This window comes from Manis pentadactyla, chromosome 2 (assembly GCF_030020395.1).
Source record: "Manis pentadactyla isolate mManPen7 chromosome 2, mManPen7.hap1, whole genome shotgun sequence".
Classification (NCBI taxonomy): Eukaryota; Metazoa; Chordata; class Mammalia; order Pholidota; family Manidae; genus Manis; species Manis pentadactyla.
In genome coordinates, this window is record NC_080020.1 from 7,648,853 (window position 1) to 7,675,678 (window position 26,826).

A 26,826-nucleotide genomic window follows, 5' to 3' on the forward strand; every position below is an offset into this window, starting at 1 on the left:
TCATTTAAGATGACCTAGAACGATTTCACTTTCCATATCTGTAAAAACCAACCGACTCTTTCTATAAAAATCTTAGGAAAACATACAATGAATCTTTAAGAATAGGGTTAGGCATAGACTTTGGAAGCCCAGAGAAAAGTAGCAGTGGTACAGAAAAAGGGGGAGGCCTCAGGAAATGATATCAGAGTGGACAAAAGCCAGAAAGTGACCTGACACAACTGATAACGATTAAGGACACCGTCTATATTTACTGTGCTAAAAATACCTATTCGAACCACATCCCAAACTAATGGACTAACAGCCCATTTTATAGATGAGACAATGGAGGCTTAAAGGGGCATAAAATAAGGCCAAAGTTAAATAACTGGTAAAATTTTGGTCTAGCAAACTTTTTTTTTTAAGACAAGAATCATGACTATTAACTTCCTTAGCAAAAACTCAGGAAGAGATGCTAAGACCCTCTAAATCACTAATGGAGAGAGAGCTTCAGGCCTCACTGGCTGGGCAGAGGACTCACTGCTTTGCATTCCAGCATTTGCCTGAGGGGGAAATTGTGCCCTGGGGGCTTCAGCCCCACTCCAAAGGAATCTAGAGAAGAATGCCATTGGTTTTCACTTTAATCTGGTTCTTCATGCAGGCTGTGGTCTGTGCAAGGATGCCTGGGCAGGGGTGGGTGCGGGGTGCGAGTGAGGGGGCAATCTAGTCTGAACTCCACTCTCCAAGCTGTAAAGGGGTGCTAACGGACTGTGTTCTCCTTAGCATGGGGACACATCTACCCAATACTCAATCCACAAGAAGGGGTGTCTATTTGTGATCATGATATCTAACGGGCTGGCAGTAGCTGTGGTGGTACAGGTAAAAAACATCACTTCAAGAAGGCAGAGGACAACTGGTCACCTATGTCCCGGCTCCTGAGTGGCCGAGTGGGGTAAGGGTGGGAAACAGTGCAAGGATCGCATTTTATAATCTATGGCGTTGGCCGTGTCCTGCCTGGATTCCTAGTGTGACCACCTGTCCTATATCCCCGCAGAAGAGCTGCGTGTCACTCAGTTGTGAATCCCCCTTGGTTTGCAGCATACAGTGAGTCCTCATGCAAAAAAACACCAATCAAGCGAGTCAGTGAACGAATAGAGGTGTCATGCGGATCTGGTGCTGTTGCCTGGGGAAAAAAAATGTGCAACACTAGTACAGTCGGTTTGTCTCTTAATTCATATTTAATTTTTCCTTTCCTGGCATTCTCAACTTTTTTTTTTCTTTGAGACCAAAATGTGTGGTGTTCAAAAAAAAAAATGAGAGCAAAGCTAGGCAAGCCATCTGGATGCTTGCCAACATCCAGAGCCATTACCTAATGATTTTAAGAAGTCTGAGTTGATTGGGTTAGGACTGGAATCGCCCCCTTTCCCTGTGGATGGCTGCACGTGGGTGCACATGTGGAATGACTGTCACAGACTGACATGGACATTCACGCACACAATGTATTAGGCGGAAGAGAAATGTTTTACTAGCATTCTGAGGAAACAAAGGAACATCATTTATTGTAAGAAAAAAACTGCTTTATCAATTTTGGATCAGCAGTTTCAAATTCCAAAAAAGCATTAACTAGGTTATATTCCTACGATTATACATTGTTTCTTAATAAGCACTGTTCCCAAGTCAAATTAAGCTTCACTTGGATTGTGCTAGAAAGGCAGGAGCTGAGATCAATGTGGCAATTATGGAGAAAGGGTTTTGCTTGAGCAGAAGGTTTGAGAGAGGAAGAAGAAAAGTAGAAAGAAAAAGATATTGCAATAAAGAGACATATTCTTGAATAAAAGTAGTAAGACTGATACACATGTGGGACTTAATCTCTGAAAACAACTCTAAACAAGGCCCCCCTTGCCGAGGCCGTTTTACTGGATCGTGACCTGCGGTGACTTGTCAGACAGCACAGGATTCAGCTCCAGGAAGCTACGGAAGGCTTATTTGTGGGCAGAATAAATGAATAAATGGATGGCGACAGAAAGTTAGATGTATACTTTTGGGAGTGATTCACTTTCTTTAAAAAATAAATTATTATTAAACAACACAGAGAAGCCAAATAGTGATCCTATAGCATCTTACTACGCTGATGGACAGTGACTGTAATGGGGTATGTGGGGGGGACTTGGTGATGGGGGGAGTCTAGTAAACATAATGTTCCTCAGGTAATTGTAGATTAATGATACCAAAATAAAATTAATTAATCAATCAATCAATTAATTATTATTTTAGAGTCATACCTTATGTCCACCTATTTTCTTATTGGCTGACAAACAACAGGGCGAGCTCTAAGCACGGCCATGTTCCCTAGGGGCGCGGCCAAGGGCTGGGCTCCCGCTAGATGGACGGTGGTGAATCTAAACCAAACTCAGTGCTGCCGGGTGTAGAGTGAGCCCCTACTGAGAACAAAACATTGAAGCTCTATTTTGGTCTGGTGTTTGGATAATAGTATAGAAGAGCAAATGAAAAATTCAAAGCAACTTAAGCACCAAGCATTCTTAAGGAAAACCATCGCCAGCGGAAGTGGAAAACTAAGACAAACTAGTTTGCTGTTTCAAAAGCAACAGAAAAATTCAGCCCTTGACCTCCAGGCCTGCCCACAGAACCAGGAAAGATAAATCAATTAGAATCACTGTCTCACCCTCTAAAGCAACTAGCATGTGACCCGGGGTTTCCACCCCACCCCATCCAGGGACTCTCCAGGGATGTGTGTGAAACATTTCCTTAAGATCCCTTCTCGATCTCATACTTTCAGTGGTCAAGTCTGCACATTCTGATTCGGCCCAACAAAAATAGAGATAAAGTTTATGTAAGCTTAGGTCCTGGACTAAAACAAAGGGAACTGAGAAGAATTTAAATATGGAGTTCCCAGCATCCTCATTTCCCCTTCTTTAGCCTGGGCTGTTTATGAAGTTTAAGTGTATAGAGTTTTCTATCCTATTTGAAAAACTCCCAAAGAAATAATTCTGATGCGTTTTGAACCCATTGTGAAATGTGTAAAAACACATCACTTTGGGGTAAGTTTGAAAGAATAGCTGATTCTCCTCAAGGAGGTTAGAACTTTCCATAAAAATTATAGTATAATTGGTGGAGGAGTTTAAAAAATAAGTGCTGAGCTTCAGTGAGAACCACCAAAATAGCTCCTCATATTTGTATTTTTTAAAGTGAGTTTAAAAAGAATTAATTTACTTAGCTATGACAGCCAGAGAGAAACTGAAGCCAGGGAGGGGTGTAGGGAGGGCCAGATACAGGGAACCAATAGGAAAACGTCAGAAACTGGTCTGTAAGTTTTTGGGGACAAGAGGAGGAAGAGGAAATTCATAAAGGTGTCAGAAAAGCCAGGGAAGGAGTGTAGAACAGGAAAGAGTGGCGCCCTCCAATCCAAGAAAAGAGTTTAAAGGAGGAAGTGGTCACTAGGAATAAATCCTCCAGAGAGGTCAAGTAATGGGGACACCCTCAGGGGCGTGGTGGGGGTGGAGGCTTTCAGGGATTCAGAGGTCAAAGCACTGATGAGATGCTTTCAAATGTTCAGTTATAAAGAGACGGTGAGCATCAGACAGATGCTAAAGGAGGGTGTAGGCTGGTGCGGCTGTCTTGTTAGATGCGAGACATCCAGACACTGTGGGCTGAGGGGCAGGAGCTGACAGAGAGAGGGAGCGGGGGAGGCTACAAGAGCTCACGGCTGATGGTGCGAAGGATGAAACAAAGATCAATCCCGGGTCCAGAAATACATGTTTTATCCTAGTTCTATGAGGGATTTAGATATGTCATTGTTGCTTTCTCTGAATCACACTTTTCTCAGAAATATACCCAGTTATACACGCTGGACTTCCTTGTGCATCTGTGTCTGTTTTAGAGGGTAATGTAGGTGATAGGAGACCTGTTTATACACTCACGTGAAGAGAGGAGTCTGAGGTTTACAGTTAAAATGGTCACGTGTTGATTGCCACGCTGTCTGCATTCCCAGATTTTGCTGGCAATAGGTCCCTTAACTTTTAAGGTGTGCCGACTGCCCTGCTGTTGTGATCTGCTGTGTCTTAGAAAAGCTTCATTGTTTGAAGCTATGCCTCAGTTTTCGTTCCCAAATAGAACAGGGCCCTGTAAGGCTCCCCTGGAGACGTGGATTTCCTGTGCATTGAGTCTGCCTGAGAAATGTGTGAATCCCAGGAACGGAGAATTGGATGATCCTGGAACTTCATCTGAACTTTTAGATTTTTACTTCACACAGACCTTCAGGAAGTGGTTTATTCCAAGTTATAGATCTTCCCACAAATGGGACAAGACATTGGTTTATGTGACAGGATCTGAAGGAACTTGGGTGCAGAGAATGGAGGAGATTGAAAGATGCTTGGCTAGGTCTTACCAGCAGTTGATGGCTGAACAACTGCAACTATGACCCCGGCCCACTGACATCTCACCCTGCATTTCCTCGCCCTAAGTGGATGTTGTCTGTAGCAGGAAAGTGTATAGCTTCCATTACAAAACCATTACTGAACCAAACACCCTAGCACCATGAATTCAGAAAATCAGTACACAGGTGACAGTTTTATTGGTTCCCAGGCAGTCCAGAAATAATTTCTTCTTGTATCCAAACTAGTTAGGAGTCTATAACTCAAAATAGTTAGGAATTTGCTCAGGTCCCAGAGGCAAGAGGTGTCACCTAGGGCTGGGATCAGGCGCTTTCAGAGAGCAGATCCCCATTTCTGGATCTGCAGTTTTGTCACTTGGCCTTAATGTTTTCTATTTCTTCCTTTGTAATTTCTCCCTCCTGTACATGTCATGTGAAGGTATGTCCTGAAGACTATGCTAATGAAGCGCACTGAGTAATGAATAGGTTTCAATCAGGACTTTAGGAAGAATTTCTCAAGGACTGAGATCTCCTACTGAAAAAAATATTTAAAGGGAGAATAGTCTGATTTAACTTTATTTTCCTTGTTCAGAAATAAACATTATTATTAAATATGCATCTTCATTTTTCATAAACAGTACAACAGACAGCTGACATAAAAATAGGTAAATATATTGTAACTCTTGGGGGAAAACATGTTCCCAGCCTGGGGCAAATTACCTTTGAAGCCAAAATCATCAAAGGGAGAAATAAAGTGGGAGAAACTTGTTTACTGCTTAGAGGCAGTCATCCACTTCTGCTCACCCCTGTCTCACTATCCCGCTGCAAAAAGGGCCCTGCTAACCCTCTCCAGTCCAGATCCTCCATTGCTCCACCCACCCTTGTAATCACCTATTGATATGTAGATGATTCTTCTCTCCATGCTTTGGAAACACCTATTGATGTGGAGATGCCCTAAGGCCAGGGGAGAGAGTCTGGAAATACTGCAATTTTACCCACATTTATAAATAGATAAATACAAAGAGAGATCTTTGGAATCACTCTTTCTTATTCACCAGGGTAAGAGAATAAGAAAACACAAATGCTTATCTTCAACACTTTCTTTTCTTGAGTAAAGGTGTCTAAGTCTATGTATTTAATATGAATATATGCCCACTTACGCTACACTGCAAAAACTAAAAAGAAACACATCAGAAGATGCATTTCCTTTAGACGCCCTTGGAACATTAATAAAACAATAGCATGGATATCATTGGTGACACTTTACCATCTCTCATTTCTATCTTGTGCCTTCTCTGGATCTCTGCATTGCTTATGAACTTGAGGGTGGAAAGCACAGTGAAGAATCACCTTGGGTGACATAAATTCTGGAAAATGTTACATGAGTAGATTTGTAGCAAATTACCAAATACTGACTCGATCTGGCCCCCAAGTCAGCCTGAAGAGACAAACGTTGAGGGGGTAGGTTTGCCTCATGATGAGAGTCCATGATGCTGTGGAGACCAGGTAGATGGAGATGCAAAATTGTGGGGCAAGGTAGGGATGGGGGACTCTGATACTGCTGCCTGTCTACAGAAGCTCGGATATGTGTGTCTTGTTTAAAGCCCCTGGCCATCAAGAAGCTAGTTCAGCAACTGCAGTGGACATCAACTATTTTAATTGTAATTAGAGATAGACATTAAGAATGAAACAAAATGATGTGAATAAGCTTAGCCATGTGTAACACAGATGAACCATGTACCCTTTTTTTGTACACTTCTCTGATGCGCCACATCAATTTTTTCGAATATCTTTTTCTTGTCAAGACAAGATGTCAGTCACACACAGACACACGGAAGGAATACAGACCAGGTAATTCACCCTCATCATTTCCTACTCAGAGATGGCACAGTCCATGGCCACTTAAATTCTGGAGCGATGTTTAATTGATGTTTATATTGTTGTGGAAAATGATTCAGAGGTGGTATTTTCATAACCACACAGAAGCACTGGGTTTAAAAAACAAGTGTGGCCTAATACAAAAGACCTCACTCCATCCAGATAAAAGACTATTATTTGCTAAAATCAAATGTACTCCTGATGGCTTTCTTCTTACACAGCAGTACAGAATGAGATTGTTAATCGCACAGTTACCAGAATTCAATTCCGTACCGTTTGCTGGCATGCTGCTGACCAGTCCATTGCTTCCATTTCTCTGTGCAACATACTCCGACCTTCCTTGGCTCTCCTGACCTTCTGCTTCTCCTCATGTCCTCAGCTCAGCAGCAGGAGCACGGACCTCGCAGACTCGGTCCACGCTTGATTCATAGGCTATGCTTGACATTTCTCAAGATGGGGAGACACACATTCGTGCTGAGATTGCAATACCCTAGGCTCAGGGTCTATTCCTTACTTATGCTCCTGATGTTGGGAAATGTATTAGGAAATAAATCGTATGGTGATCAAGAACTGGCAAAAGACATTTAGTAAAATATTAGTGATTGTAGAAAGCAACTGATTGTTTGGAACTAAGCTAAAAGCTGGGAAGCAACTAATCATACTGAAGAGACAAGATGGAGAAAAGTTCGAAACCATAAGGAAAAAGGGCAGCCTACGCGATGTGTAGGAACATTATTTGTAGAATCCTACTGGAAACATTTCACTGATGTAAGAAATATCTCACTTGATTAAAAGGAAGGACCATATGTGATGGCTTTAGTCAATACTAAGTAACAACAGGTAAGTTACTAGAACAGCTGTGATGCAGAAACTGAGATTCTTCCTTGCCTGGATGCTACTGGATAAAAGGTCGTCCCATTAACAAATAATCGAGACAACCTGGTGTTCTTGGTCAGCTTCTTACATTTTGTTTCATTAAAGGAACTCAGAATGGAGTGCACAGTGAGGAAGTGAGGTTGCCACCTCCTGCTTTGGTAAAAGGGACAGAAAGAAAAAGGTAAGATGTGTCTTACTAACTGATGTTGTTTCCTAGCTATGTCTGGAGAAACATGGCTAACAGTCAATAAATCCATGGTCTGTTAAACTGAAAGTAATATATGGACAAATGCAAAATATAATTTTATTTACCTGATTTTTTTTCACATATACTTTCAGTATAAACCATAGCGAGGCCTTCGCAAGTACTTCTCATTTTCGAAAAACGAATCCAAACTTACTGGGCTTTTTATTAACAACAATGGGAATTTCCCTGAGTAAGCAAATGGTCCCAATCAAACCACTATCCTTAAATCCTCTTTAACACCTCTTATCTGTGTGTTCTCTGAAGGCAGAACTTTCCAGCAATGACAGTTACACTTAAAATTACTTAAGAATATAGATTTTATTAATACTTTAATAAAAACGTTTAAATGCAAATCTTGACAGTTTTGTCCACTTTTCCTCTGGGGCCTGCAAAGCGATATCCTGTTTGGGATCTCACTTCTTCTGACATTAAGTAAAAGCCGAGAAGGCACATGGTACTAGGCTCCGTCCGTGTGCCTCTCTGCTCATATGCTAGGTGTGGTCGCCCGTATGACGTTCTGCTTTCAAAGTGGCTGCTCCCCCGCCTCCGTGGGGCTGGGCTTGCGGTGGGTGAACATCTCAGAGATCCTGGGCTAGCTCTTCAGCAGGGAGCTGCTGACTTAATTTGCTGTGGAAAAAGAAAAGAAAGCCATGTTCTTGCGGCCACACTGGAATTGCATGCCATGAATGTCTTTATTTTATGGGCAGTGCACCTCAGTTTAAAAGCAGAGCAAGCAGTGCCCACATGCGGGCATTCCCTGGTAGGCTGGCAGTGCTGACTAGCTAGAGACCAGCGGCACAACGGCCTCCTGTTAGTGGATTTGCTAGTGCATTTCAAGGATGCAGGGTGAGAAGAACCCTCAGGCACGGTTCTTAGCACAGCTTGTAAGTAGTGAAGCTGCCGCGGGAACGCAGTGCCAGCGGGCATTCGGTTGCGCCCTCCTTGCAGGAAGCTCGGCCGTTGGTAGAGCTGAAAGGCTTTGCAGATGTCCCTGCCCAAGGGCTGTACTTCTTTATAGGTGGTCCCCCAATGTCCAGGGAGCCAAAGCCGTTAGTAGGAAATTGGTTTCCCCATACTATCGCCAAGGGCTATTTTGTTCAGAACCCCAAGTTTAAGTGAAGAGGAATCATCTGTCCACACAATGGACGTGGATACACTCTTGTTTTTAGTTTTGAAAACCGATTCCCTTCGGTGTTTGTGCAGCAGCTGTTTAAACTTGTCCTGGAAGAAGCTGGTTGTGAGTGTGTAGAGGATGGGGTTCAAGGCACTGCTGACCGGCAGGAAGAAAACCACCACCCAGGAAGTGACTGGGCCTGGAGAAGGAAGCAGAGCGTGGAAAGCAGAAGTCGGCATTTTAAAGAGACACAAAATGCGCACGACCTTGTGTAGTCAGGGGTATTTTCCAGAAGGCTGCCCAGTTCCTTTATGTTTTCTCTCAACTTGTTGAATATTTATGGGAGCTATGAATACAAGGTCCTGCCATTTGACATCTCTGAATGTCAGTAACCACTTCATGGGTGTTGTGAGGCCAACAGAGAGGAAGTGTGTGAATGCATTTCACAAACTTTAATTTTTTATGTAGTGGTATTTTTGTTTTTATTGCCTTTCCTTATAAAAAATAAGAAAATGAGGGAATCATTCTTTACCAGTGGAACAGTGTTCAGGAAACTGCCGAGCCAGGTCAGATCTGACCTTGAGCTTAACTGCAGCCCTAAAGGCCTTCTTGCCCCCCTCAGATTCCAGGGGTTCTTGGCAGACAGGACTCTGACAGTTTTAAAGGCAGAAAGGAAGACATCTCCAAACTCAAGGAAGTCCTTTTGTGTAGAGCCTCACAAATGCTAAAAGAATATTAAGGGAAAGATGCCACAAAATGTTCTTTGTGAGGATAAAATCTGGGATGATGCTGTACCTTCCGAATACATCCTTTGCTTGGTTAGGAGGAAGTGGATTTCCCTGTTACGTGCAGCTAAGACGCCTCTTAGCTATGTCACTGTGGGCAAAGTGTCTCAGCTCCCTAGTCCTCCCCTGCCTTCTGTGTGAAAGGGGGTCCCCGTAACTTACTGGATGGATGTCAGGGGCCTGGGCCAGTGTCAGCTCTGCTGACGTCCCTCTTCAGCATCAGTGCCTGAGGCTGATTCTCCACTCCCACCCCCAGTAGGAGGCCTCCTCCCCCTTTTCAAAGAGCTCCAGACAGAAGCTGGATGGTGAGACCAGAGGTACTACGCCTCTCACTCTGTCGTACCCGCTGTAATTTTCTTACCCTGCAAACCCCGTGACTTGTTCCTCTTTGCTCTCTTCCTTCCTTCCAACCTTTCTGGTTTTCTCCTTTTTTCTGATTCTTCTCTGACTGTTCACCTGACCTGTCCCCTGTCTCTTTCTCTATGTCTACCCCCCTTTCTTCCCAACCAATCTTCTCTTTATTGTCCGTATTTATTTATTTTTAACTGGAATAAATAGGGAAGAAAAAGATCTATATTTGGCATATCTTAGACTTATTAAAATTTCATATTACTATATTATTTGACTTTAATTTAAAAAAAGGAGAAACTAGGCACAGTTCATGACTGAAAAAAAAAACAGGGTAAGTTGCTTTTTGCCTGTTGGGTCCTCCAAGGAACTGGCTCAGGAAAGAGACTTCCCACTCAGTGTCAGGGGCACACTCTCAGGACTCCTCTGAGATCACAGGGCTAATGCTGGCTTATCTTTTTGGGCTGACCACACTGCTGTCAGTGACATGAAGTCTCCACCAGAGTTCTTGGTGGGGACCAGGATGGGCTTAGGACAGTGGGTGCATTTCTGGCAACACTGTGGGAAGCCAGGCAAAGAAGAAGGGGCTTAGCCAGATGTGATGAAGATTTCTAGGCGCACTGAGATGGTCAAGACAAACCTCAATGTACGCACTATAAACGTAGGGAACAGCAGTGTGATCTGATAATGTTTTCACAAGACATTTTTTCTGATTCCAGTTCCCCACCATGATCTGAAATGTCTTAGTCTCCCTGAGGATGATGACTGCTCTTGCTGCCATCAGATACCCTTGATTATCTGTCATCTCCTGATTCTAAATCAGAGACTGTTGTGGGCTGAGTAGCGTTCCCCCAAGTTCATATGTTGAAATCCTACCCTCCCAGCACCTCAGAGTGTGATTATATTTGGAGGTTGGGCCTTCAAAATTTTAAGTTAAGTCCATTAGGAAGGGCCTTACTCCAATCTGATGGGTGTCCTTATAAGAATGGAAGTCTTGGATACACACAGAGACACTGTGAGTATGTGTACCAGAGGGGGGACCCCATGAGGACCCCGTGAGAAGGCAGCTACACTGAGGAGAAGCCAAGGAGAGAGGCCCCCACAGGAATCTTCCGACTCCTTATCCTGGTGCGAGAAATGCATTTCTGCCATGTAAGCCTACGGTGTTTGTTATGGCAGCCCCAGCAGACGAGCACAGGGAGAAAAACCCTCACGGAGTTAACAGGTTCAAAGAACATTAAAACTGGATGGCATCTCAGAGACCATCTGGGAACAGCCTGGATGAGATGAGGTGAGGCCCTAATTTCCCTCAGTGGCAAGGTCAGGACAGGAACCCAGGACTCCTGCCTCCCCCGGTCCTTCTTCCCACCACATGGGCTGCCTCCTCCACAGCCAGTTCTGGGGTGGAGAAGGGCACCGAAAGGTGTAGAAAGAGGAGCCAGGGAGGATGGCACCCCACTACCCCCGTCTACCACCCTCGGACCAGCTCAGCATCTTTACCTGAAAAAGCATATATTCAATAACATTATGTGGAAAGACAAACCAGACGTGGTCCCTCCTCTCCCGAAGCTTATAGTCTGAAGGGGGCAATGAATACACTTAGGAAGTGCTACTGATCTGAGGCAGTTCAAATGAAGCTAGTAAGTAAAATGCGAACAGGATACAGCTGACATTTAAGCAACTGGACTGAATGGGAGAGGGGTGGAGAGAGGTCCGGAAGGGGGAGTATTTGGGGTGAACCTTGAGGAGTGAGAAGGGGTGTTTAGGAGGCTGTTTACTGGTTGAAAGTACCGTCCAGATGGAGGCAACAGCTTCAGCAAGGGCAGGACATCAAGAAAAGGCAGATGGAAAAAGGCCAATCATTCTGACGGGCCTGGATCATAGACTATACGAGGGTGGGGTGGGAGGTGAGAAATATTTTAGTGCCAATCCCAGCATTTGGACTTCACTGCATGAGGAATGGAGGCCAAAGGACGTCTTGGCCCTGTTGAGTTTGCAGTGTAGGCTGCAGAAGCTGAGATGTCCGGGAAGCTGCAGTAGACTGGGGGCTGTCCACGAGGTTCCCCATCTGCGACAGGGACACTTAATTAGCTCTGCTCTTCAGGGATCAGGGACCTCGCACGCGTTCTCACGGCCTCTGCTCCTGCCACCCAGCAAGGGCTTTGGGGTAGCTGACCCTGATCAACCTGCTGGATCTCCACTTCTACGTCGTCCGTGGCTCTAGGGCCTTCTCTGCCTTGTTATGAGACTGAGCTGACAGGTTAAGGGGATGCTGTGTGTCATTTTGCAGTGAGGCGTTTGACAAGGCCTCCCATGACTTTGTGTACAAGCCAGAGGGGCATAAATTGTCACAGCTGTTACTTGTAAGTTCACCATTCTTTTATAAGGGCTTCTGACATGTCAACCACGGGCTTGATGCTGGGGTACCGAGATAAATAAGACACAATTTCTGCTCTGGTTGAACTCTCCAAGGATATTTGCAATAGCCTGAAACAATGAGTTGAAGATGATCTCAAACTCTGGTTCACAGGAAGGCAGCCGAGAGCTCTGGGTGGCCCCTAGATGGCTATGACTTCCAGTTCCCAGAAAGGGGGACCTGATAAATTTCTAACTAGTGTGAGGGTTTGCAAACATCTAGCACTCCACAGAGTGGAGCCCAGTGTGACATCCACAGGGCTAGGGCCAGACGCAGACTGGTGGTTCCTACCCAGAGGTGTATGTGTGCCTCAGGGTCACCTAGGCAAGTTTTCCACAACACCCATGTGTAGCCCTTTGTCCCTGGAGGGTAAACTAAGAAGCTCAGGGTAGAACCTGCGCATGTTTATTTTGATATTTTGCATGTACTGTTGGTCAAGAACCGCTATATGTCTCAGGTAGGAGCAAGACACTAAGAGTTAGTTTTTTTCTAGCTCCTGTTTTTTGTTATTCTTGTCTGAATTGCACCCCTACCCAGTTGGTATCTTAGAATGCTGATTGTAAAGCACTGAGGGAAATAACTGTTTGTACTGAAGTTGTACGTATTTATGGAGCATTTACTATGGGTAAGTCATTGTATTTTGACCTTGCCAAACAAAGAGCATAAGAAGGCGCAATGTGCTGGGGAATAACCGAAGGGACTGACCTGGTATTTCCACCCGGAAGAGGGAAAGAACTTTAATGACAAATACCGGAATCCAGCAGATGGCATCAGAGAACACTATAAAAAAGAAGCGATTTGCAACGGCCACCTCTCTTCCAATGTGATTCTTCACTTCCGAAGTTTGCAAGGCAGTTTTTTGAATGGAACAGAACATGATAGTATAGGAAAAGACGATGATGAGAAAAGCCAGCAAGTTCACACCTGTTGGGAAAAGTTCACACCTTTTAACATCTCAGGTGTATAAGTCAACAGGAAAAACATTGTATTACTTAGGTGTTCAATACGGTGCCTCTTATGCTGTATTTCCAAGGAGCATTCTTTTGTAGAAGCCCAGTGGTAATCAGCTTAAACCCTAAATCCAAGGCTCTGTGCTCGGAAAAGCAAAAGGAATTGAGCTTGCCGGATCAAAAAGACACCCCAAATACAAAAACCTTTTACAAAGAATTATATAGACCTCTGAGATTCAGAGCCAGGTATATCATGAGGTAAATTTTAACTTTTTTGAAACAGGAAAAAGCTATTTTTGTTTTTAGCTCTCTGCAAATTCAAACCTTAAGGGATTACTGTAATCATATATATATATATAAAATAAATATGACCTCATTCCTTTATCTTACAAATATGAATAAGATGATCTTGGAATATCAAGAAGATAATAGCCCAGGAACAGTATTTCTGTTTTTTGGTCTTAAATAAAAGTACTACATAAAACAAAAATACATTATTGTTTTTCTTCAGATTGCTTACTGTAACTTAAACTATCAGAACCTGTTAGACATGTTTTAGAAAAAAAGACACAAGAAAAAAAACCTTTTTAATTTAACTATATGACTTCTTCAGGGTCAAATATGTTCAGAAGTCTCTCACTTAACATCACTATCCTATTATGCTGACCTCTTAGTCTCTTTGTTATATTCCTACTATAATAAAAAAATCCCAGGAGGGGTCATATAATTCTTCATTGTGAGCATAGAACTGGCACATACTTTCAAAGTTGTTTTAAAAAAAATGTTCATCTGAATCTAGACTCTGTGGAAGACCAGCAAAATTTCAGGGAAAATTCTATAGATTCACAGTGGTCTGTTGTTTTTATCCAAAACCTTCATATTCCACAGACTCTCATAGTAAAGTCACACTATAGAAGTTTATAAAATTGGTGTATCTTAGGCCTCTTGTCAGGAAGTTTTAATTAATAAATAAAAATAACTGTTAACGAGAACCTCTGGGACAAATTGTGAAAACAGACTTACAGAAAGGCTCAAAAGTGTGTTCTGAAAACCCCACGGGAATGTAGGAACAGCCGAGGAGCCTGGGGGCGGGGCGTATGGAAACTGTACTGTCCTCGCAGTTTTTCTCTACATCTAATTCTATTCTCAAACAAATAATTTAAAACTGTGTTTTCTTATGTTCTTCAAGCAGAAAAAAGGGCTCCAGGAGTGATCCTCCAGGTGAGCCGTGGGTATAGAGATGAGGATGTGTGTGCACGGGGGTGCATGGGCGCGTGTGTGCACGTGTGTGTGCACGTGTGTGTTTGCGTGCTGTAGCTCTTTGTCTGGAGCATATCACCTCTTAGCCTCCTCCCTGCCCCTGAGATCCAGCTGCATCCAGCTTCCTTCGCCATTCATCTGGGCCTGCTCCTTGGCTTTGGGCCTTGAGATCCAGTGCCTTTTCCTGGAAAGGACGTCACCTGGCTAGTGCCTCCTCACCGTTTGGGCTTCAGTTGGGATTCATTTCTGTTGGGAAGCCTGTCGGGCCCTGCGATCTGGGGCTCCTAGGACGTCCTGCTGTCCCCCTTCGTGGCTTTGTCAGCCTGTGATGGAAGGATGTTGACTTGTCTTCATCCTCCTTTCCGGCTGTTGGTCTGTGAGGGCCCACCTGTTGTATGTCCAGTCCTCGAGGGAGTGCCTGGCCTACAGTAAGTGCTCATTAAATCTTTGTTGAATCACTGAATGTAAAGGAGCGTGCGTGTGTGTCTGTGAATGTCTGTCTGGCGTGCACCAATGCTGGGACCAGCTTACCATATCCTGGCGTAACATATCTCTGAAAAATAACTACAAAACGGGGTGGTATGTGAAGAGTATTATCAAATTGGCACCAAAAAAGTGTATTTTTCAGAGAAGGAGGGGAAGGAATCACCGGAGAAGAGATGGGAACAGTGGTTAGGGCCATTCTGTGATTAGTTTAAACTTGATCTTGCAGTAGCAGGGAGTCATGGAAGGTCTCTGAGCAGAGGCACCCAGTCTTTCTGGCACCCAGGTGGTGAGCAGATAAAGAGAAAGAAGGCCCCCTACAGGCTAAAAGACCAATAAGAGCTCATGTAATAATTCCAGGCTGAGATAGTCAGGTTTTTAAGGAAGGTAATAGCAGTAGGTAGAGACTGGAAGAAATAGAACACAGGCATATTTTGAAGTAAAATACTTGATTAAAAAGAAAGGGTTATAAAGTGTATTGACCACTTAGCTGAGGGGAATTGAAATGCTAAGAAACAGAGGACATGAGAATGGCCTTAACTTGAAGCAGGAGAGATATCTGTTGGGAAATAAGAAATGTGGTTTTTTTTCAACATTAAATGCTTGATCTTCTCATTCATCTGTTACGGAGAAGGTGGGGGCTTCTTTTCTAAATAATTAGGAGAAATTAAGAACCTTGGTCACCCTTACATTGCTGATTTCAGAACTAAACTCACCAAGGTAATAAACCTTGGTATTTCATATAGATAATCCCCTGCTATTGAGTTTCCAGAATTTTATTGTATTTTTATCTAATTCATTCTAGGTTTTAAAACAAAATATGAGTTCAAATAACTTGGCATGGTTACAGGACGAGGCGCTGAAATAGAATTCCTTCAGCTCATAGTCACTACGTGAAAAGCAAAGGGTCTTAGAGATAATGCAAGATCAACCAGAGATCCAGACAGTGTTTTTGTTTCCCCTACTGAATCTATATAATAGCAAGTTTAATAAACATTTCCATAGATATGCAGCAAGAACTTTTCTTTAAGAACACACACAGTCTTGGGCATATTCACTTACTTCCTGAGATGAACAAACACGCCTTTGCTGAACTTGATGGCATTTCTACCGCAGTTACATTTGCCCAGGAAATGAAAAAATGTAATTTACCTAGGAAAATGCCCAGAGAATATCCTTTGCTTCCGACGTCTTCTGTTTGGTCATAATAAAGGGGGAAACAGACTCCATTTTTTCCATAAAAGTTTCCAAAATAATCCTCATTCCAAAAGGGAATCACCGCTATTAAAAACCCCACGATCCAGATGCCCAAGAGGATGACCGAGGTCTGTCGTTTTCCAGGACGAAGGTTACTGAAGGGAAAGACAACGGCCAGGAACTTCTCCAGAGTCAAGTAGGTGAGCAAGAGCACGGAGACTTCGGTGGACAGCACGGCCAGGAACCCCATGAGGCGGCACTGCAAGCTCTCCATCCACAGCAGCGCGTACTTCTGATACTGCCCGCGGTATTTCAGATCGGAAAAGCCAATGAAGAACAGATAGACGCCCATCAGGCAGTCCGCACCTGTTGGGGGACCAGTACAGAGTGTGTGGGTGCTCCGCATCTCTGGTGCTCTCACCTAGATCTACATCTTTCATCCTGTATTAAATAGACGTACATAAACACCTACAACACTACCTGGAAAGCAACGGACTTCAAAAGCTGTAATGTTTTTAAAGTACCACCTCGGATCTTTGTTTGATCATTTAAAAGAACAGTGGTGGTGGCGGGGGTGTGATTTTGTGAGGGAAGTTAGTTTTTAAACAGTAGATACATATTACACAGTTAATCAAGGGAAACATTTTCTGGGCTTGAGGAGCATGGTGCTATTATAATTGAAGGTTAAGCAAAGCTTAGTTTTATGACCCACGACCTGTCCTCTACATCTATCCTTGACTCTTCGGTTCCTCGTGACCCCATTTCTAAGACATAACTGCCAGGGGTGCGTGCTCGATCACTGCAAACCTATGCAATCTAGAACAGAGCAGATCAAAAGGGAACAGTGCCTACATACTTAGAAAAATGAATGGCCCGGCATATATAATTCATATTAAATGCCATTGCTGAAGGCTAATATATGTCTAGTCACAGTTCACAGAAGATAGAAAACATACTTACAGCAAAGGATTTTGATGGACATAGCGTGAGTCGTATTTTCGGCTTTAATGATAGATCTCATGCCAATGACAAAAAGATTTCCGAGGCAGGTTATGCAAGCTATAACCCAGACAAATATTCTGAGGATATTGTTGGCCAAGAGGTCCTCAAATGAAGAAATGCCATCAGTCAAGGGCATACATATTCGGACATGGGGAGCATAGGAGCAGTATCGAAAGTTTTTAAAATAACTAAAGTCAAAGGGAAAAAAAGAGTCACTTTACATGCAATGACACAATGAGCAGCTGCAATCCCATGAGATCCGTTAGGTGTGTGACTTCACTAGGTCTGTTTGTGTTTGTTTAGTAGTGATAATGTAACTATAGTGCTCTTTATTCAATATTACTCTACCCTGGGTATTGTTCTCGTTTTAAAGATGAAGAGCCAAAATGACAAATGAACTATGTGTCTTGTCAGAGACGAGTCAGGGGAGGACATGAGATTGGAAGTGTCTGGGATCCTGTTTTTTCCCCCACATCATATTGGACTCTTCTCTAGGGTTTTATAAAAAGGAGATTGCCGTTGCTAAATTGATCTTTACCAACAGTCAGGCGCTTGTGTTCGGGGTGTAAGGGACCCAGAGTAACTCATTAGGAGCATTCCTGCATTGCACTTAGTTTTAAATAAACTCACTTAAGCTGGCCTCCTTTTCCCTGACATGGGCAGAAAGGGAGGGTCACTGCCACTAGGAAAATTCAGTCTCATGGAGCTGGGAGGAGACGCAGCGGCCTTAAACCCAGATTTCTGATCAGGGCCTGGAAGGACTTAAAATAATGTCTAGAGGAAAAGGTAGGTTTACGTGTGATCACGGTATTTATGACCTAGGTGTGCGCAATCTCGAGGTGTTTGAACTGGGGAGGTCGTTTGGTTTATTGATAGTCCCCAAATATCTGTGTTTAGGATTTTCTCCCATAAGACTCATTCTATGAATTTGTTTTCGCCACGTTTTCAAGTTCATTTCTCTCCGCCTTTTTTTCTGTCATCTCCCCATTCAGTTTCTGGACCAGCAAGTTAGACAAAGCTTTATCTGGCCCCGGCAGGACTGGGCCCTGATGCCTCACTGCCTCCCTTCCTCACTCTCTCCACCCAGACACGCTGACCGTCTAATTCCAAGCAGGCCAGGCTCATCCCCTGCCCAGGGCAGCTCTTGGGCTGCTCCTTCTGCCTGGAAGGTTCTTCCCCCAGATATGGGCAGGGCTTCCTCCTCCCTCCATCCAGGTCTGCTCAAATGTCATGTCTCTCTGACACCCCTTCATCTTGCTTTACTTTTCCTCACAGAATTTATGAACTTTTTGAGCACTGACTTCTTCACTCTGAATGGCAGCTCCGTGGGGCAGCCACTCGTGTCTCCTGTTCAGCCCCGTGTTCTCAGACCCAGCAGAGAGCCTGACCCCTGGGAAGTCCTTAGTACTCAGCAAATACTAAGGTGGACAAAGGAATGATGGGTAATTTGGTTCTGGGCATGTCAGGTAGAGAACCAGGAGACAATCCCTGACCTTAAGTAACTTCCTGTCTAGAGTCCTGTTATCATTTGTGCAATTAAATGCATTTGACATGTAATTCTCTTGCTTTCCTCTTCCCTGGAGCCTCCTGGTTCTTTCAGGGTTCCACTGTGTCCACTATGTTCAGAGAGAGCCCGTCAGCATCTCTCAGAGACACAACCTCTCCTCCCACTGTGGCTATGGTGCTGGTTGGCAGGTGTAACCAACTGACACATTTTCTGCCAATCGTTGGTCCTTCGTGACCTCAGCCTCAAGTTCACATGTTAAGGCAGTAGCTTCTCCATCAAATTCTGAAGAGGCTGCATTTCTCTATTTTAAAACAACCTCACATTCTGAGTGCAACAAGGACATGACACCTTCATTAACTATTTATTTGCTGGTACCACAGAGAGAGATATCGTGAAAACCATGTAGTGTACATCAAATGCTTGTCTTGTAGCAATCCACCTGCTGCACAGATATAAACAAAATGTTCTCAAAAGAGCATTTTCACACCAACCATTTCATCCACTGGCTGCACGCAACTTGTAATCTTAGATCGGAACCCTCCCTATTGTTGTGGATAACAAGGGTTAAGTTTTGAGATTATGAACACATATATTACACAGTTGATAAAGAAATGATCATGTCATAAGCACATATATTAACACAACTTCCATAGTGCACTTTAGCCAAATCTAGTAAAGTAACTTATCAAAAACTACGATAAAGATTAATTACCTCAATTTTGCAGTGCACTTAGTAACAGTAACACCTGGAATTTATTATAGCACCTTTCTTCCTGGGGACTCAAACCATAGAGCAGCCGACTGCTCACTCATGTGAGGTGAATTAATGATCCCAGGTCTCCTGAGTACCATTTAGCCAGTGACTTCATCTTGTGTAATATGTGGCACTCTGGTACCCTGATCTCTTAGTGGGGCTCAATTGGATAAAAAGCGTGTTTCCAGAGAGAAGTGTCATTCGTGTCGGCACATCATAATATTGAACTCTATTTGAACAGGGACTAAAGGTGACAAAATTAAAAAGTTCTCAATAAAAAGACTTTTCTTGCATAAAACACATTGCAGTGATACATTAGACAGTTTACACTAAAACACAGGTAACATTGCATCATACTCATACTTTCTTCTCCATTTTTTCATGCATACATACATGTGAGAAAGATTCTTCATGGGCTGAAACATTTGTGTATTTATATTTGGAATCTCTATCCTTTCCAGGTCTCTGGAAAATATGCACAATAGGTTGTATGTTTTTAGGGCTGAACTTTTTAGCAATTACATTCTTTCTCATATCCGAAATGCCATGCTCAAAAATCTCATGTTACCAATTCATATCGGGATTCAAAAATTTTACAGGTAGTCTCTTAGAAAATTGCCATTTCTCTTTATGCCTCCTGTAGGTTGAAGCTGATGTGTCCCTTGCTGTGCAGAATGACATTCTAATGCAACGCACTGGTTCACTTAATTTAAACATGGCAGAGGTGATTTGTGTGATTATGAAACTGGTCCTGTGGTTTCATTTTATAAACCGTGTGCATTTAGGGTCTCAGACAGGAGCTCATATTTCCAACCTAAGAATATCACTGAAGCAAGTTTTGTGAGAGTCTGGATTTAATCACATTATAATTTCATGACAGGCCTGTGTGTCTTTAGAGGGAACACCAGAGAAGCCGTATGAGCAGCTTCAATTCAGGAGAATTGTTCTTAAGGCAACAGTGGGAAGGGTTATTCCTCTCACTCCTGCAGGCCCCATCAGTCGCTCTCAGAGGGCTGTAAGGAGAACCCTATGCTCCCCGCTTATCCAGAAGCTTCTTCCAATATGGATGCTTTGAAGACCCTAGGACGGCATGAATTAAGGGAGCCTGCCGTGTTCTCAGCAAACACAGGTGGAGAGAGGACAATCTAAAAAGGCAGGGCCTTTCCCCTTTAGGGTTTATTTGGAAAGATGTTTGATTCTCAATCACTTTCTTTTGGCTAATCCAAGTAAGGATTTCTTGGCATGGTTCTGAGTTTTCCTTTGCCCACTGTGTCCTTCGGAGAGGAACTGCCCTGTTCTTTGGCAGTCAGGGATGAAATTTAGGGGAGAAATTATACCACTGAATCATCAGAGGGTCAGTCCTTTTGAAAGGATCCCCCCCTTGTCTCTTCTGTTCCCCAGCTTTCTCCTAGACTTGTCACCATTGTTAGCTTTACAATGGATGGTGAGATTATGTGATTAAAAGATCATAGTTTCCAAAAGTGCAGAGACCACTGTCTCCTGGGTGCCAAAGACTGCTATGAATAAGCTGGTGGCCAATAAATGTCTGCGAAGTCAGCGTGTGAGTCTTTAGGATAAAAGAAATGAGACAATAAAGAAAGGAGAAACATTTTTTTAAGTGCGGAGTAAATCATCGCTTCTCCGACTTGTAGAACGGCCTGATGTGGTGACGTGGCATCTCGGCCTCAGAACTCAGTGTGTGCTGAGTGCAGGGGAGAGTCACTCGGCCCGCATCCTGAGGTCTATTTTTATATTTAAAAACAATGTATCATTTATATTTTTTGCTTCTTTTGTATTCTAAATTCTTGAGAGCAGGAACCAAGTCTTTTTCATCAGCAGATGCGCCCTTATATCTTTGAGAGAGAACCTAAATCTTGCAGTATTTTCCAATAGAAAATGATTTAGCAAGAATATAAAAGTATGGCATTACAGATGGGTCTTTGGAATGAAATGAAGACAGACATTAGGCTGAGGTCGGGTCGTGTAGGCTGCTCTCTGTGCAGAAACACACAGGTAAGCCCCAGCTGACAAGGGCTGTTCGCGGGAAAGGAATCATGAGCTCGGATGATGACGGGCAGAATTCCTGGCACTGAAGCCAAACATGTTTGAAATTTTAAAACACTGCACAACATGAATTGTCTGAATGTTCCTATTTGGGGGATAATTTTTTTCTCTACTGATAGAAGAGTAAAAAGCACACTCTGTAGATCAATATCAAGTGGACTGTTTTAGCAAAAGGGAAAGGGAAAACACAGGTAAATCTTAATTTGTTCTTTACCAACTGTTTGGTAGCAACACTATTGAAAATTCAATTCTTTGGGAAACTTTAAGATGAGACTCTTGCATATATTAACCAGTTTTCAGGAAGGAATTATATCTAGCTTCAAATGCAGAAAGGGTCTTCACATAATTTGAATGGTAAAAAAAAAGATTCAGTACATACTCCATGGTAACGTCTTTGAATACGTATTTTATGGTAACAGTAGTATTTGCAACTGTCTGAGGATGCAGGCTCAAGTCAGAAGCCTTCATGTATATTAAATATACCCACTTAAACATAAATTTGGGTCTAAGTACATCCACCCAAATGATAATCCACATCCTGTTCAATTTCACTTACAGAGACTGGAGTTGTTCAAGGTTTTCAAACTGGTTCTTATGGAGATATAAAAGAGGATTGGATGACAGATTCCTTTTGGAATTAGAAGGAGGAAGAAAGAAGCATGAGAACATTATTATTTCGAAGATCAAGACGTTGCCATTTCAATCTGATGAGAGTAGGAAAAACTTACAATTTTTGTAGAAGCCTCAGGTTTTCAAAAATGTGCAGTGGTAGCTCCATTATCATATTGCTAGACAGGTCCCTGTGGGTGACAGTGAAAGTCAGAGGCAATTACATTGGAAATAAATGACATACCTATTACTCCTCATAATTATCATCATTCCATTTGACGTAACAGAAAATATGCTCCACTTTAACCAACCTGATAACTGGTTACCCAACTAGCCAAATGGGTGTGGTTCTCCATCATTCTCAGATGTGACACTTTGCTCATCCAGTTCCTGCCTGGAATTTACCCTCAGCCCTTCTCCAGCACATTCCTAAACTGGCTTCAACATTTACTTTGATTTATTTCCTCTGTTTTATGTACCCTATGTACACTTTGATTTCTCCATTGTTTCTGTGATTTCTACTTGGTTCTCCAGCACATTCCTAAACTGGCTTCAACATTTACTTTGATTTATTTCCTCTGTTTTATGTACCCTATGTACACTTTGATTTCTCCATTGTTTCTGTGATTTCTACTTGGTTCATGTATGATGATATCTTGTTTATCCAACTATACTGTAAGCTTTCTGAAGTCAAAACCTTCATCTTCAACTTATTTCACATTCCAACTAAGATAGTATTGGCCACACAGTATCTTCCCAGATAACCTTGAATGAATAAATTCACACATTTTTAACTTATTTTAATATGGTACTATTTTTCACAGGAAACTGAGAATATAGAACTGAATATAATAGGACTGTCCAATCTGGAAAGAATCATAGGGAAGTATTTTTACAGAATGTGGAAAAGAGATGTCTTAAGACCCAGAAGGAATCAGGGATCTTTAGGAGTCCAAAATATCCCTCTGAGTCAGAGAAGGTGTTAAAAGTGAAACAGATGTGAAGTTGCCTAAGAGTCGAACAAAAGATCCTGTTTTTTGGAGCTGCTGATAGATATGTGGGAGTTACAAATAACTAGGACTTAGGTCTTTCCCAAAGGGAGCTTACACCTAGGGTAAGCAGCTAGATTATAAAGCTGGGATGGAATCAAGCGCTATTACAGAAGTGCAGATAAACACCAAGGAAGAAGTCGTCAAAGTGGGCCTGGGAAATTAGGAAGTGTTTGGTCAAGCTTGGTGATTTTTGTGGGTGGAATAAAAGAAGAGGACCGTTCAGGTGAGGGTGAAGCAGGGTCAGAGAAACAGACGTTGGTAATTCAGGACATCTGCAGGAGTCAGCAAATGGTCCAACGTGGGTAGAGGGGCAAATGTATGGGAAGATACGGAGACAAATGGGAAGGCCACGGGTACGTTCCGAAGCAGGGTTTCCCATAGTATGTCCAGGCGTCAGGATCAGGGAGTGTGCTGACAAAGAGCATATTCACGGTGCCCACTCCAGAAGCATTAGGCGGGAATCTCTGGAAGGGAGCCTGGTAACTTGCAATGTGAAGCCCATATCCCCTGTGGTTCTTCTGAACATTAACATTCAAGAACTGTGTCAAAGACTTTGCTCAACAGCAGGCACCAAGGAGCGAGGGCATTAAACAGCACGGTGGCATACGTCCCATGTTCTGACTGTGGGATGATGATTCTTTCAGAAGCCTGAGAAGTCATAGAGGTAAAGGAGAGAGACCAGGCCGGAGGCTCTGGCCCTGGCCCAGGGGGGAGCTGCTGGGGCTTCAACGGGGCACGGACAGGGCTTGCGGTCGGCAAGGGTGTGAGGAGTACAGACGGGCAGAGGGAGACGGAGCCGCCTTCCAGCCGGCTGCTAGGAAGGACGCCGACAGCACTAGGGCAGCAAGTCCGGGGGAAGAAAGCTGGCAGTGGGGTAAGGGTCATGTGCAAATTACTTCTGAGGTGCTGCTTTGACATCCCAGTGGAGACATCCTGGGAATTCTGGGAATTCTGATCTGATGCTCCAGATGTGAGGAGCACACCTGGGTCATGTGCAGAAGGAGAGCCACAGGTATGCAGGTAGAGAGAGCGCGCCAACAGAGCAAGAGGATGATGGTCTTGTGTACCTAGAAAACGTTGAAGTGTCCATTGAAAAGTCAAGTTGAAAATCAAGGACAGTCTTTCGTGGGGAACAGACTTTAGTGGCCTCACCTAAGTGTGCCTATTGCTCTCTGGGAGGGGTGTCTTGGAATCCCTCCACCCGTGTAACCTGAATTCAAGTGTCCATCCTCCCAGGTCTGCTCACAAATGTCCCTGCAAGGACTGAGTGAGCTCTTCTGAGGGAGCTCTCTGTAATTTTTTGCCATCGCATGATAACATTTTCAGTTCTAATGAACTGTCTTGCACATAGTAGGCACTCCTAAATATTTGTGGATTTGACTTATGATACTTACTGAGTAGATTGAGTTATCTTAATTAATTGGGAATTAGTTTTCAAATTACTCTTACCGAGTTATTTTTTCCCAGCCCTTTCTGGATGTCAGTAGAAGGCATACAGAATGGGGGAGAGATTAATTTAGAAATTATTTTCCATTTTTACGATTTAGATCAGGAGAAGGATTTCTCCACCCTAATTTCTATGATTTGTAATGTAACAGACTTAATTTTAACTTCCAGTGATAAATTGCATTGGTAGCAATGAATTAATAGCAAGCCAGATGCTTTTTAGAAGGCTCAGATCTACAAACATATATTTGGACAGGAAAAATTACACAAACTCTCTGAATATTTTTAAGTGAACCTACTACTACTCTTCATGCTGGATATTTGTACTTTTTTCATCTACTCTAGAGGCAATAAGCATCTTCATTCCTTTGTTCCATAATAATTCATACTATTTCAGTCAGTCACTTATTCATTCAGCAAACATTTATTGAGAATTAACTATACTCCAGCCATTAGACATGATGATCCCTAAGTTTAAGGAGCTTTGGAAAACTCATTTATCCCAAACACACACACACACATATATATGAAATAACCCAAAGAATATAGGGAAATTAGAGTAGGTTAAATCCATATTAAGCCCACTGTCCAATTTCCATTTGCTTTTGGCTTTAGGATAATGTTGGTTTTCTTAACTGATTTTGAATATCTGGTATTCTGCAGGACTTTGATTGCTGCTAGTGGAAAAACAGTCTCACTTAGTCATTTGAGTTTATAATCTAAGAAGAAGCAATCAGATTTTCCTGGTAGACAGTGCTACTTACAGTTCTCCTAAATTTTTTAATGAGGCAAATGTCGTCTCTGGAACAAAATCAATTTGATTTCTAGGCAGAAACCTGCAAGACACGGTGAGAGTCAGCCCTGCTGTTTGCATCTGGCGTAACCACCCGCTCTCACTGGGAGCTGCCATTGATCTGGGTGTAACTTAATGAGCCTCCTTTGAAGTCCTGAAGTGAGGCATGTTCTGGGGTCGAGCACAGGCAGGAGTTTCTCACAGAGGATACCCAGGTGTCCTCCTCTCCAGGAACAGTTGCCATAAGTAATTGGGAGTGCTGGGGGTGCTCTACAAAGTGGCACCTTGTTTGGATTCTCGTTTCTTTCCTAATATTCCCAGGTGTAATGTCAGGTCTGGACATTCTTAATAGTTTTCAGAGAGGCTGTGAGACAATCCTTGCATAAGGAATGTTCCTTAGGAGAAGATCAGAAAAGCAATGCTTGAACCAACCTCATAGCAGTTTCTAGGGCCACAGACAAATTTTAAATGTGGTGGTGGGATGGTGTTTTTACATTTCCTTTGTCTAGAAATGTAGTCCTCCAAGAATAACAGCAAAAGGATGGGGTCAGCAGCTAACTGCCTTACAGAGGTGTTAACACATAAGATGATGAGTATGAAAGTGATGCAAAAGCTACACGGAGCTATCAAAAAAAAATAGAAGCCGTCAATGTAATTTGTTTGGTTTCAGTGTTCTTTCTCGTTATCCATGAGAAAAATAAATAAATTCTGCATCTCCTAAGTGGGATAGCTTCTTTTCTCATTAAATATGCTAATCTGCAATCTAATTAATAAATACGCCCCCTGGCAGTAGCCTTATATCTTCCTTTGTTGGAGAAGAGGGGTTAAGCCACTAGGAATGGATATACTCTGATTTTTCTTTTCCAACCATCCAGCCAGCCAACAAACATTACCAAGTGCTTACTACATGTGGACAGCTAAGGCTAAAACAAAGGCAAAACTCTTGGCTTTTTAAGCTTACCAGTGCAAAATTGGCCCATTAACTGATCTGTCTGCCTTCCTGACTCCATAGAAACATAATCAGTAATCAGAATCACCAATCAGAACCTTTGGCCAATCAGAATACATTAGACAGTCTTCCCTTTAGAATAAAATTATGGCTTTCTTCTTTAGAGAGAGAGAGACATCAAGTAATCAGTGTGACTGGCGGTGACAACTAACTGTCGATTAGCTAACCACTTTCACACACATTATCCCATTTCCTTGGTGATGATGGGCTGGGTACCAGTTCATCGGAGAGGATGCACAGAAAAGATGATTGCCCTCAGATAAAAGGAGAGCCGCTGGAGACCTAAATGGTGGGTGGATGAGCATAAGGCCGGCCCCTCCATCGGGATCAAAACCCATGTATGCATTTTCTAATACTGCAGTGTCAGACCAAGGCTGTAAACAGAACACAACTTTAAAATTCCTGGTCAATATTTTCGTGTGATTTCCAAATCTTTTGGGCTTCCCCTCATTTGCTGAATTCCTTTGCATACTTACAGCACAGTGAGTGAACTGCATGACAGAAAGGTGGAATTTGTAAGGTATTTTATTCCATTGCCTTCCAAATCCCTAAAAAGCATGGAGGAAAAACATTTTTAATGTTTTTGCACAAATCATGTACCTAGAGGGACCTTTTGTTGACATAACAGCTCTGAGCTTTATTTTTACTTCATTCCAAGTTTTATGTCTTC

General features: G+C 42.9%; 1 protein-coding gene across 1 annotated transcript in view; it reads right to left on the reverse strand.

Moving 5' to 3' along the window:
- Positions 1-8,417: 8,417 nt before the first annotated feature.
- LOC130680905 (relaxin receptor 2) overlaps positions 8,418-26,826 on the reverse strand; it is a 52,253-nt gene continuing 33,844 nt past the window's right edge. The window contains exons 10-18 of the mRNA XM_057492697.1: positions 26,633-26,704; positions 25,119-25,190; positions 21,976-22,047; positions 21,804-21,875; positions 19,577-19,648; positions 16,881-17,110; positions 15,876-16,286; positions 12,736-12,954; positions 8,418-8,680 (exon numbers count right to left, since the gene is read on the reverse strand). Coding sequence (XP_057348680.1) covers positions 8,418-8,680; positions 12,736-12,954; positions 15,876-16,286; positions 16,881-17,110; positions 19,577-19,648; positions 21,804-21,875; positions 21,976-22,047; positions 25,119-25,190; positions 26,633-26,704 — 1,483 coding nt within the window. The remainder of the gene's footprint in view (positions 8,681-12,735; positions 12,955-15,875; positions 16,287-16,880; positions 17,111-19,576; positions 19,649-21,803; positions 21,876-21,975; positions 22,048-25,118; positions 25,191-26,632; positions 26,705-26,826) is intronic.